Source organism: Octopus bimaculoides, chromosome 5, assembly GCF_001194135.2.
Source record: "Octopus bimaculoides isolate UCB-OBI-ISO-001 chromosome 5, ASM119413v2, whole genome shotgun sequence".
NCBI lineage: Eukaryota > Metazoa > Mollusca > Cephalopoda > Octopoda > Octopodidae > Octopus > Octopus bimaculoides.
Window position 1 is genome coordinate 16,189,040 of NC_068985.1, and position 13,905 is coordinate 16,202,944.

The 13,905-nt window shown below is 31.0% G+C and overlaps 1 protein-coding gene across 1 annotated transcript in view; it reads right to left on the minus strand.

The window, feature by feature from the left end:
• Positions 1 to 10,956: 10,956 nt before the first annotated feature.
• Positions 10,957 to 13,905, minus strand: part of LOC106882843 (hsp70-binding protein 1) — a 26,379-nt gene continuing 23,430 nt past the window's right edge. Inside the window, exons 6-7 of the mRNA XM_052968017.1 lie at positions 13,778 to 13,901; positions 10,957 to 12,343 (exon numbers count right to left, since the gene is read on the minus strand). Coding sequence (XP_052823977.1) covers positions 12,245 to 12,343; positions 13,778 to 13,901 — 223 coding nt within the window. The 3' untranslated portion in view covers positions 10,957 to 12,244. The remainder of the gene's footprint in view (positions 12,344 to 13,777; positions 13,902 to 13,905) is intronic.

The window sequence follows — 13,905 nt, forward strand, 5'->3', positions numbered from 1 at the left end:
TAAATCCTTTTTACAGTCAAGTTTTGTTTATGGTCCATTCAAGTAGTGAGTTCTTATTGAGTGAGTTGTATCCAGTTATGGGTGGCTTGTCTGGTATTCCTTGAAGAAAGCTGTCTAGACTCCGTTTAAAGCTGATAGGATCCTTTTCCTCTTTAATCAGTTTTGGGACAATGTTAAACAGGGCAGGGCCTGTTGAGGAAAAGAAATTATGTCGCAGTGTACCTATATGCTGTGATCCTGAATTGGGCAGGGGACGTATGGCCCATGGTCCCAGCCTTGGATGAACCTTGAAACTAATGCTCAGGTCATTTGGGCAATGCTGGCGGTATATTTTCCACATCGTACAAATGATGTACAGCTCGCGGCGGTGCTGGAGAGAGTAGAGCTTCATGGATTTAAGGCAGTCCCAGTAATCAAGATCAGTCATGCCTTCAATTCGTTTGGTGAGTGCCCTCTGGGGTAATTCAATCCTCAAGATGTTTTGTTTTGTATGGGGAAACCACAAGGGGCAACAGTATTCGAAGTGTGGCCGTACAAAGGAGGAGAAAAGTGGAATTATGACACCTTGTTCTGAGCATATTATACTCACAGATTACAGGTAATAACAAAGATAAAGATGAGTTTATGAGCAATCAAATTTAAAGTAAACATAAAATGGAGAAATATTGATCAACAACAATTGACTTCCATCAATTATTATTTTTTAATTCAATACAAATAGACTGCATTTCATCTAACAGCTGTTTCTGCTTCCAATGTTATATGGTATTACCATTGATATGCTAAAAAAATAATATTCATAATAGTTGGTAATAAAACCGATCTGAAACATGGAGTTTCATCCAAGTGAAGAAAAATACATACGTAAAAGAAGAGCCAAGAGAGGAAAAGGAAAGGCTGAATATGTTTGAATCATACTATTTTGCTCATGTGTCTCTGGGATGTTGAGTAATGACTAAACTTAAAATAGTAACTGGTGAATTAATTTTTTTCTATTGGGGTAATAGGGTGGATAATAAAAAAAGTAAAAATAAAGGGATACGCCAATAGGTTAAGTAAAAGAGGGAGTGGAGGTACCATAAAGTTTAGAAGTAATCATAATAGATTTTTAATAATTATGTTTATAGTACAAATTAGGGTTAGGGTTAGTTTCTATCATATTAAAGTGCCCAACAATTAATTTCAATTATTTGCTTACTAATATGTGGTAGAGTCCAACCACCTATTGCTCGTAATGGGACTGACCAAGGTCAATGTTTGATATAATTGGTCAGTTAAATTTGAAAACAAAGGGCAAGCTATTAAGAATGTTATATAGGTTGATATATATAAATAATGGTATGGAAAAGTAGTATTTGTTGTCAGGAGCCCAAAAAATGCTTGGGAAATTATATATATATATTAAAAAAAAAAAAACAAGTACAATGCGAAGGAATGAACAATGCCAGCAGTATCATTAAAACATAGAGGTATCTGTTTGGACGATTAGGAATTAAGGCGGTTGGGTGGGGGGAATGGTCCAAAAGCTTTATAAAATAGGAGTGTTAAATTAGAATTTATTCTGTAGGAAAAGAATTAAGTGACCTAAATTGGGAGATAAGTCCAACTTCTGAACTAACATCCACAGTATCTACATATATATATATTTATCTATCTATCTATATATATATATAAACAAAATTAAGGGATCAGCAACAGGTTGCTTCACCACATACCGAAGTTCAGAAATAGCAGCTAAAAATGCTGAAATTCCAACAGATAGCAGATACCCGCAACTCACATAGGCAAAACAAGAAGAAAAATAACGAACTAACTAGCCATAGTTAATCATAGACATGTTTCTGGTTTAGGAGTATAAAAACTCTTCATTACCTCATCGGTATGATATTCCTGTTGTAAATTCGACGATACTGGCAAATGTGCATGCACGATCTAGCGCCATCATTGCAGTCGACACATTTTGAAAGTATCTCCAAATCCACATAGGCGAGCCAGCCCATCATCTTCCCCCACGGATTACCATGTGCGTCGCAGGCAGTACCACAGAAAATCTGTGGTTTACTATCCGGGAGTGAATAATTAATTATTACAATTAAAAGGGTAAAGGATTATCAATTTATTAATAAATTAATAATTAATAATTTTTACCAAGCCCTTCGGTATGTAAGCACCATTATCGGTGTGGAACTTATTTAAAAGTTCTTATACATTTATAAACAAAATTAAGGGATCAGCAACAGGGCTTGGTAAAAATTATTAATTATTAATTTATTAATAAATTGATAATCCTTTACCCTTTTAATTGTAATAATTATCTATATATATATCTATATATATATATATATATATATATATATATATATACATATATATATATATACACACACACACACAAACAGGCTCTTTTCAGTTTCTGTCTACCAAATTCACTCACAAGGTATTGGTTGGCTCCCTGTGTAGCACCTTGAGAAAGGTGCCACACAGGGAGACTGAACCCGAAACTTTGTAGTTGCAGAGTTAGCTTCATGACGAACAACACAGCCATGCCTACACTTATAACTTTGCCCTCCAATTACTTGGCTCATCCTGTCACAATGATTGTTCTGAAGTAAAACAAAATAATTGATATCACTGGTTTCATAATAATTGATAATGTAATACTATTCTAGTATCAACAATGTTATGAATCTGAATTACAGTAATTAATGAAATAAAACAAATTCAGGACAAATCTATTTATTCACCAGAGTCTGAAGAAGTACAAGTACAACAAATTATATACAAATAACAAAATATTATATATATATATATATATATATATATATATATATATATATATATATATATGACCAAAAAAACTGACAAAGTAGGAACCATCTTTTTCTTTGGAAAAAAGGAATAGAAATAAGGTTTATTCAACAATTCTCATCAGAAATGCTGTTAACCTGAGTAGGGAGGAATGGAAAATAAAATATATATATATATACATATATATATAAAGAGAGAGAGAGGGGGGAGAGTGGTGTTCAATTGAAAAAAATAAAAAGTAAAACGAAACAAATTGTATTAAAATGTGACTATAATGCAATTTCTCATTTTAGTTCATGAAGCTTTTTCTCTACCACTTCTCCTCCTCCTCTTCCTCCTCCCTTACACACATTAGACAAGCCTACATACTTTTGTTATTGTTGTTTTGCTCTTTTGCTGATAAAACATACCAACAAAGTTTTAAAACAAAATCCTGTTATGATTAGAGTAGTTGCTAGGGAAGAAGCCAACAGCAAACATCTGATGAGATGCAGTAATGTAGTAGCATATTGAAACTATGTTTAAATGGCTGGGATCAGTAAAACAAAAAAAAGTATTAATAATAATAATAATGATAATTAATAAACAAATAAAATATTCACATTTATCATAAACATTGAAAAAAAGAAAAGAAAAACTGAAACAAAAGCTAAAATATCTATTGAAGGCTTTATAAATAGTTCCAGCCATGTGAGGGTGTTTTTCAAGATGAACTTCAAGAAGTTTGTTACACTAGCGACTGATTCTTTCTGCTACTGGTTTATTTTATCATAGATTTCTTTTTATTAATTTACAAATGGAAATTAAAATAAACAATTATAAATATACACAAGGGGAAACTCACATTGGTAATAATGATCTAACTTAGGCACAAGGCCACACAATTGGGGAGCGGGTATAGTCAAAAATGTCAAACCAGTACTCCACTTGTTCTTTCTCATCTGCCCCGGAAAAAATGTAGGACAAACTAGACCCCAGTGGGATTTGAACTCAGTGATCATAATAATAATAATAATAATAATAATGTCTGATTATTAGAAAAAGTAAAATACCAGGAAAAATAGTTTAATATATGCAAATTGATATACTTATATCTTCGAAAAAAATATTTATTAAAAGAAAAAAGAAGATATGATCTATAGAATCTCAAAAGAAGAAAATTTAAAACAATAAAACAGAAAATTTCAAATTTATCTCAACCAAATTTTATGACATTTATTTTAGTGCTTCACATAATTCAACACACACACATACACACACACACAGAGTTTTATTATCTTATGACTCATGATAGTTCTACGGCTATATGGATATGTGAAGCAATAAAATCCATGTAATAAGTATTGGTTTTTCAACTAAAATAACAGAAATATGTTAGTGTAAATTTCTAGACAAATGTCTTTATGTCCATATAGTATTAGAATGAAATACTTTCTTAGTATTCCTGCATAACAAATCACGAGAAATCTTAGATTAAATAATAAAAGAAACGATAATGAAAAATATAAACAAAGATTTTTTGTTAAAGTTCAAAAAAGCAAAAATTTATGACATAATGATGTTTTTGTTTTTTTCTCTTTTTCAATCACGAATGAAAAGTGGAAGAGAGAAAGGGGAGTAGTGAAAAACAAAAATTTAAACTGCTACATAGTTTTCCATGAAATATCTATACACTTCAAATTCAACTAAGAACTTACTCTCATCTTGACATTTATTTAATGAAGAGTTTGGCAGATAAAAAGAGGGTGAAAGAGTCCATTGGAATTGAAAGCAAAAAATAATAATCATAATTGTAAAAATAGACGTATGCAAATGAGAACTTACAATGAGATGAAAAATAATGAAAATATCATATGCATGGCTTATTTATTTCATGTGTTTTTTTGGAGGTTTTTTTTTTCAGTTGAAAAGTTTACAATTAGCTGTATTATTGAATAATTTCTCTGTACAAAGTTTGATTGGGAAACAAAGAAAATAAAAATAACTATATCTGTATGTCCATTTTGTTTCTAACAATAACAGCTGATTCAAGCACCCTCTTTCTACCCACACAAAGCAGCAGCAGTAACATAAGCAAGCAGTTGATAAACTCACAGCCAAATTGTACACATAAATGAGGAGCATTGATTGGACGGGTATTGGGGGATAAAAGTTGTAGGGGGTATCAGGTTAACAAAATTATATAGAATCGGGAAGGAAATTAGAAATAAACTTGTAATGTTCACATAATACTAAGTTTTTTGTTTGCTTTATGATTATATTTCAGTTTTTCCACATTTCACAAAAGCAATAATGACCATGTCTCTATTTCACCAGCAAACATAGCAAATTCTTTCTACAAACAATGCCAAAATATATGGCCTTATTTTCTAAAAATTCACTCAAATCAAGTGTGGCATTAACTACTTTTAGTCAGCAGTGTCGATTGATACAAAAACAAACACTAAATACTGACATTATGGTTACTTATATCAAGACAAAATAAAACTAAATAATAAAATATATCCAAATTAGGAATATAGTCTTGATTTTAAAGTTAACCAGAATTAAAATAGTTTAGTTACACATGAAGGAAGGTGAGCAAGAAATTATATATATATATATATATCTAAAATATAGACAATATTTCAGATATTCAAAATAGAAAGTTAAATGAAGATCATGAAAGTAATGAAAAGAAATATTTGCACATAGCTTGGATCTTGAACATGGCAATCAATAAGCAGTTTCTCTTTAATCCTACTAAAACAGAATTCTGCATAGTTATTTATAGTGCAGCTTTCAAACAAAGACTTATATTTAATAGGGGGAAAAAATAGAACTAAGAAGCTACTCATTAGAATAAAGTATAATGAAATTTTCAATTCAATGTCCAATGAATTAAAATCATTAGAAGAAAAAATTCAAATGACAATTATATACTGCTTCTCAGAATTATAATAGATGGCCAAAGATGCATGACTGACAGACAGGTAGGCTGGAATATACTATAAACCAATTTAAAGAACAAAATTATTTACTATATAGTTGTTGTAAGTTATTTTTGTATCTATCAGAATTAAAACAGTTAAATGAATAATTATTATATCACAGTCAGAAACTGAAGATATCCTTTTTTTTTTTTTTTTGTGAATATATTAATTTGAAATATAGAATGAATCGTACACTCAGCCATGTGCAAAAACGAACTATTAGCAATCCTTCATTTTACTTTATATGTTTAAAAGCTTTTTAAAAATAGCCTATAATAAATCTTAATACTTAAAATTGAGAAATAATACATCAATATCCTATATGTATATATACATTAGTTACATATTGTTTAAGCAGTCTCATTATAGTATATCTACCAAAAAATATACATCATTAACACAAACAACGTACTTTGTCTCTTTAAAATCTGTTTTAAATACTTGATTTTAAATTGATTTATTTTGGTTTGGTGTCGGTTAATCATAAAAACATGAACAAAAAATTATTCATCAAAGTAACATTTTCTCAAACAATTTATCAAATTATAGCAAATATTGGCAATATGGAAAATAGATTGAAAAAGATAAAAAAAGGTTATATTGGTACATTTTTTAAAAAATTATTTTTAATATCAAAATGTTATACTGTGCATGTATATGTATGTCATGTTTATGTTTACAGTCTGAAAACTGGGTAGTAGTGTATGTTAATAACCTTCATCAAGGCCAATGCACAATTTCAGTTAATTGAATCATTTGAAAGGATCCTAATGTTATTACAGTACAAAGCAATTAGCAGTTGAACAAAATCATAAACATGTGTTATAATGTCACACATTAGGGCAGCAATTGTACAGAAATAGTCAATTATATTAGTGCATTCTTGAAATGATTCAGTGAGCTTTTAAAATTCAGTCAAGAATCCTGATATTTTTTAATGCTTCGATCAAATGTTTCTTTTTAAAAAGAAATTATCTAAATATTTGCTATAATTCAATTGGTTGGAGTAATTATTAATTCGATTAACTGTTTTTTGGTCATCTACATTCAATAAATTCTAGTTCAATCAACTGTTCGCATAACCATTTATTTCTGTATTACAAAATGAGTGGTGTTTTAGTAACTGAATTTTATATAGGCATTTGCAATAAATAACTAATTGCAATCCTACAATCCACCTTACATGTTCACAGGTTTAACAGCTGAATTTGAATGTAAATGGAAGAATTGAGAAATAAAGAAATAATCAAGATGGAAATCCAGTTCAAAGATCCAACAAGCTGCACTGACCAAAGATGTGTCCCAAAATGACACCATAAGAATATTAAATGCAATGAAATCATTTACACACTCTTATAATTAAGATTTTTGACATGGGCACAAGGCCACAAATTTCAAAAGAGAGTTGGATGTATAGATGAACAAGCCATATTTTACTAAATATTCTGTAATTTCTATCATTTAATGCATTTTTTAAAAATAATTTAGTTAGAAAATATGCTGCATAAAAAGGAAAATAAAATGCTTGCTGATCAAACTAATTACTTTAAAAAGAAAAACTGAATTATTAAAAACCCAACATAATCTATAGATGCCTTAACATTTCTAACCAACTATTCAAAAGTACTCTTTTATTGTGAAATATGTTATAGGCACTTTCTTCCTTTTTCTGACAAAGAATATTGTTACTATATATATATATAGTGTGTGTGTGTGTGTATGTGTGTAAATGGTAATGAAATACAACTATGCTGATGTTGTTTAGCCCTAAGTTGATCTTGATCATACAGACATATGGTCAAACACATTCCATTCACAGCCAAATGAATATTTAGGACTACATTATCGAATGTATTCTTCCTTTATTTAACATGATAGTGTGAGCTTTGAGAGAGATTTGGCTGTTATCAACCAGGGAATCCTCTGTTGATTCCTAATAAATCTAATGAGTAGAAACTGCATTTGTTTGTTTTCCTGTAGAACTGTAAGATATTTGCTATTATTTGCAAGTAGGAAACTAATTACTAAGGTATAGTAATGCCTTGTATATCTGTCATCACGTAGACAACTTCTGAATAAATTGAAAGAAGTTGTAAATATATACACTCACTAGTCTAAATGACTGCAAGTACCACACAGTGTTAAATAGAAAAAAAATTGTCTTTGTGTACGTAGTGTAATTCAATTATTTTGTAATGATGTTTAAATCAAATATATAAATTTCATTTTTTTTTAAATGACAGAAATGTTTAATGCAGAAAGAAAAAAAAAAGGTACATAGAAAGTGAAAAATAAAAACAGAGTAAAGGAAGATAACCTTCCAATATCTCAAAAAAAAAAAGATTTTCAAAGAATACTGAAATAGGAGAAAGTTATGTTAGAAAATTGAAAGAAAAAATGGTTTTGGTACAGATCAACTATAAAACCTGGACTAATTTATCTTACTGCCAAGCTTTTTCAATCCCAAGATTGGAGAGAAAAGGAATGCAGCATTGGCAATGCAAAATAAAATACTAGAAGTTTTCACCATGAAGGCTGAGATAAAGTTTCTCATTTGAAAATAATTTTTATGAAATGTAAAGCTGGAAACCTAAACTATAATAACTTAGCTGAATGTAATTTGTTCATAACAGGAAAGCATCATTACAAGAAGCATTAAGAACATGGTATCTAAATCAAAGAACTTCAAAAGTTATAAACAAGATTCCATGTTATGAATATACTAGATTACTGAAGTAAAGAAAAAACAGAAAGGAGAAATTTAAATTAATATAATGGAAGAATTGAGACTAATTAGACAGAAGACAGGGGCTAAACTCAAGGAATACAGTGAATGAGGAAGTTCAGTATGTACAATGAAGGAATCTGAATGAAGAAACCATGCAATATGTCACGTGGACCTTGCACAAAAGATACATATACACATACATACATATACACACACTCATGTAGTTATGCAGAAGTTCAGGCTGTTTACTTTGGCAAGGAAGCAATAAGACTGAATGTCTTTGTGATTAACAGCAGAGATCAAGAAACTACTGAAGTGAAACACTAACTAACATTGGATGTGTACATCTAATGAGGTAGCAAACATATTATATGTAATCCACTTTACAGAATCATGAAATATATTGAGGGAGGAGTGAAATCAATTTCTCTGGGAGACAGAGTTATGTTGATGGATTTTCTCACATGACTGTAGAGGAATAAGGAAGTCGTATCAGTAGAAGCAAAGAAAGATGGAATATTTCCAGAAATGAAAGCATGACTGTATTTTGAAAACTGCCCAGAAGATAGTATTGAAGGGACAGTGAAACATCCAAGGTATAGCTGTTAGACTCTATGTAATAATCTAATAGAAATTTCTATAAATGAATGAAATTGCTAGAAAACAGTAATCTGAATTATCTGTTCATTTACAAGACAAAACACGAAGAAGGAAGAAAAGAATTTAAAGAAATGATAAACTTGTAAACGGAATCATGTCCAGACATGTTATGCCTGTCAATGGAAGCATTCCTGTTGAAATGTCATTTGAATAGAGTTTCACACAGAGAGAGTGTTTTCCTCATTAGTTCATATTCACTAAAACATGTCATTACATAAAAAGAAATTTTAGCTGAAGATTAAAATGGGTCTTGGGGCAATTTTGAAGAAGTTACTTCATCTAATGTGGTCAAGGAAACAAGAATTATCAAATGCAGTGGTAGAAATGAGAAATTAATAAACATGTAAAATAGACTTGAGAACTCCCTTTATGATAGAAAGGTGTATATATGGGAAAACCTTGGAAGTATAAGCCAGAAGATAAGGAGTTCTATATATATCATTCATGGTTACTGAGAAATCCAAGTGAGCAGACAGACCTGACAAAACTTCAATTCCAGAAAATATTCCAAAGTGTAGAAAACACTCTGAAAATAGAAGACTAACTAATGTTATTCACATCAACACTTTATAAATGAACAAAATCATTTTTTTTTTACTCCACTTTCTGAATTATATTATACTCAAAAGAAATAATTAGCTGTTTGATGTGTAACAATATAACAAGCATGTAAAATATTAGAAGGTTATTGATTTTCATCAATTGGTGATAGGAAATTCTCAGTACACAGGCAAGTAATAAGACATTACTTTATGAATCATTGAAACAAATCAAAAGTTGTTAGATTTTAAATTTTCTTGTAATCATCCAACTATAAACAGTGCATAAGATTGTTTTAGACCTACTAATAGTTTTTTTAAAGAACATCTGTTGGTAATTATTGATAATTATCATTAAAAAAAAGTAAGAAGAAATGTAAGAATATTTAATTGATGTCAATGTTTTAATACAATTCAGCACTATACTTTAAACCAAGAATTAAATGCTATACATATTAAAAACTGCAAATATATTATAAAAATTTAACCATAAGGAATTGAAGTCTATGTCTTTGTAAGCAATATTTTTTCTTGTCTATTTATTATTTTCTTTTCTTTAAATTCAATACTAATTCCTTAGAGAATGTCTAAACTTCATTTACAACCTTGGCATCAGTAAGTCAATGAGGCCAGCTTCATTTATTAGCAATATGCTAAGGTGTACACAACCACATATCTGAAGTTACTTGCAATAGTAACTTGGTTAAAAGACCCAAGAGCTGAGAAAAGACTACACAAACTATTTCTATAGACTGGATATTTGGTACCACACAAAAATATATAGTTCGGTTACATTACTGTTTCCATAATTCATTAAAAAAATGTAAAATATTTGTTGCTATTTTATACTAGTTCATATTTGTCTTACTTAGCACACAAATGTTGTTCAGCTTTGTAGGAACAGCAAGAGAAAAAATTAAAACAAGACAAATTGCTTAATGCCATCATATATATTTAGAAGATACTAAAACAGTCCTTTGTTGTTTTGTTATTAGAGAAACACTATTGAATTACCAAGTTTCAGATCAATGGTGATGTTTATTTACAAAGCTATGTGCAATAATTCATTACTTACATTAATTCAAACATGTTTGAACAATAACATAGTGAAGAAAAAAAAATTGTCCATTATGCTACAACATTGTGTGGGCAACACCTTTTGGAATTAAAAAAATACAAAATTGACAAACATGACTGGAAAATTATTAAATAGTTTGTAAAATTAGTGATAATTCAACATAAGGCTTAATTTGTTTATATTCATTTTATTCCAAGGCTGAAACAAGATTGTTTGCTCACAGAAACATAACCACAATGTGTTTGCATGTATGGGCTTACTTGTTTGATGTATATATATTTGCGTGTACTCATTGTTAAACAGAAAGAGTAGACTAGTACACGGACTGTCTTCACCCAAGGAAAGCTACTAAAAACACCTGGCCAGCAGGTGGAATAAAAGTTTAAAGTAGCTAATGGCAAAGGATAAGGGAACTCTTCTGATAAACTTGAGTCAAGATCATGCCAGGTGATGCTGCAATATTTCAACAGTATACAGGGTCCAACATGTAAAATTTAATATTTCGACAATGAACAGTTTGTTTTTGTTTTTTTGTTTTTTTGTTTTCAGAAAATTTTCTTTCATATGTTATAATTGACAACCAGTTCATACATGTAAGTGTACATGTATGGCAAATAGTGTGTAAGATTTAAATAACTGCCATTCAGGCATCAAATACAAAACAAATTAGTTAAAATGTCCAATATAAAATGGGAATTTGAAAAGTTGTATGTGTGGTGGACTGCATCTAATGTTAAGGTAGATTGTCAGTAAATTGAGAAAAGAGGTGTGGGCAACAATCAAAGTAGCATCACCAGAAATGACAAATGGTGTTTAGAAAACAAACTCATTGACAATAATAAAAATAACAACTGCACAATGTGGAAGTGAGGGGGGTGCTGACAACCTTTCAAATAAATAGTTCATATATTTTTGGTATGTTTTATAATTGTTTTTTTTTTTAGTTGTTTTCATTTTTTTTTTGTTGGTTTGTTGTTTCAGTTTTTTTTTTCTCCATAGTCTTTCCAAATTGGTTTTGCTTTCCCAGCAAAGACATCAGTGGGATATTTGTTGGCTAAATGTGTCAGGATTTAATAATAGGAGAGAATCAGATATTTTTTTTAAATCCATATACACACACACACACACACATATATATGTATGTGCACATCTGTATGCATATATACATACATACATACACACACACACATGTATTTATACACACACAAATAGCTCTACATATATATGCACATGTATTTATATATATATATATAACATACATTAATACATATATGTTACATACAGATACATATATGCATACAAACATATACAAATACAAACATGCATATGTGTGGGTGTGTATGCACACACATACATACATCTCCACACACACACACACACACACATATATATATATATATATATATATATATATATGCATGTGTGTGTGTGTGTGTGTATGGTGAAGTGCACAGTCAGATTACCTTCCTGCACTTGATGCACAACCAACAGGACTGCTACTGTTACTACCACTTGAACCTAACATCTGCAATATATTTTTCGTGTACTGAAGCTCTTCCTGCAATAAAATTGATATTCAAATATTAAGAGTTGTTAAATAACCATGTCTAATAAAGAGAAATTACATAATAATTGGATAGAATATTTGTATAGATTATATCATCACAATCATCGTTTAATGTCTACTTTTCCATACTTAAATGAATCAGACAGAATTTATTGAGACAGATTATTTTTGTGACCAGACGCCTTTCCTGTCACTGACCCTCACCTGTTTTCAAGCAAGATAATATTTCCCCGTAGCAGGTCATGTTTTTCGTGGAAGAGTAGAAATAAACTAGAAATAAACAGCCTCGCTTCTATGACAAAGAGGTTCATTAATAACACCACACATACACACAAATAAAGGGCCTCTTTAAGTTTCTGCCTACCAAATCCACTCACAAGGTTTAAGTCAACCCAGGGCTTTAATAGAAGATAGTTGCCCAAGGTGCCATGCAGTGGGACTGAACCCAAGACCACATGGTTGGGAAGCAAGCTTCTTAACTGCACAGCCAAACCTGTGCTTATACACACATACATACTTATGATGTATATACATATATAAATATATATATATACATGTATATATATATATATATCATCATCATCATCATCATTTAACGTCCATTGTCCATGCTGGCATGGGTTGGACAGTTTGACCACACGTACACTTTCTATGCTGCCATGTGTTGTGCCAGTTCATCATGGTCTGGATCATTTTTTCTTATTGGGCACTGCCATGTCCATGTATTGATGCTTGCACATGTTGTTTGGCTTGCTTTCTATGACTGATGCACCAACATTAGAGATTGAATAAAAGGACCTCAGAGCCCTATGCATTCACAGCTCAGTTTGTTAACACAAACACATGAAATCATGACAGGAAGGGCATCTATCCACAGAAACATACAAACAAAGAAGGAAAAGCAAGACTTGTACTCTATCAGCAATACCAATGTCTCTAAGCAAAAGTGGCATATAAAAAGCACTATTTGAGTGCGATCGTTTCCAGCTTCGCCTTACTGGCACTTGTGCTGGTGGCATGTGAACAAAACATTGGACTGACTCATGTGCAGGTGACATGTAAAAAGCACCATTTGAGCGTGGCTGTTGCCAGTACCGCCGGACTGGCCCTCGTGCTGGTGGCACGTAAAAAGCACCCACTACACTGTCGGAGTGGTTGGCGTTAGGAAGGGCATCCAGCTGTAGAAACTCTGCCAGATCAGATTGGAGTCTGGTGTAGCCATCTGGTTCGCCAGTCCCCAGTCAAATCGTCTAACCCATGCTAGCATGGAAAGCGGACGTTAAATGATGATGATGATCTAACTGTACTGAAAATATGCTCGGAGCAACTGGGATAACAAGAAGAACTCATATGAAAAGATTTACAACACCTAATGTAAACATGGAAAAATGGCCAACAGATTGAATGCAGACAGGATGTACTCACTCTAAATTCATCTCTTCCATGTAGAGATTTAAGTTTTTCTTGTAAGATTTCAATAAATTCCAGCTGTGGTTGTTTACAGTCTTCAAGAGAACGTGGATGATCAGTAAGAATAGCTAACAAACATGCCA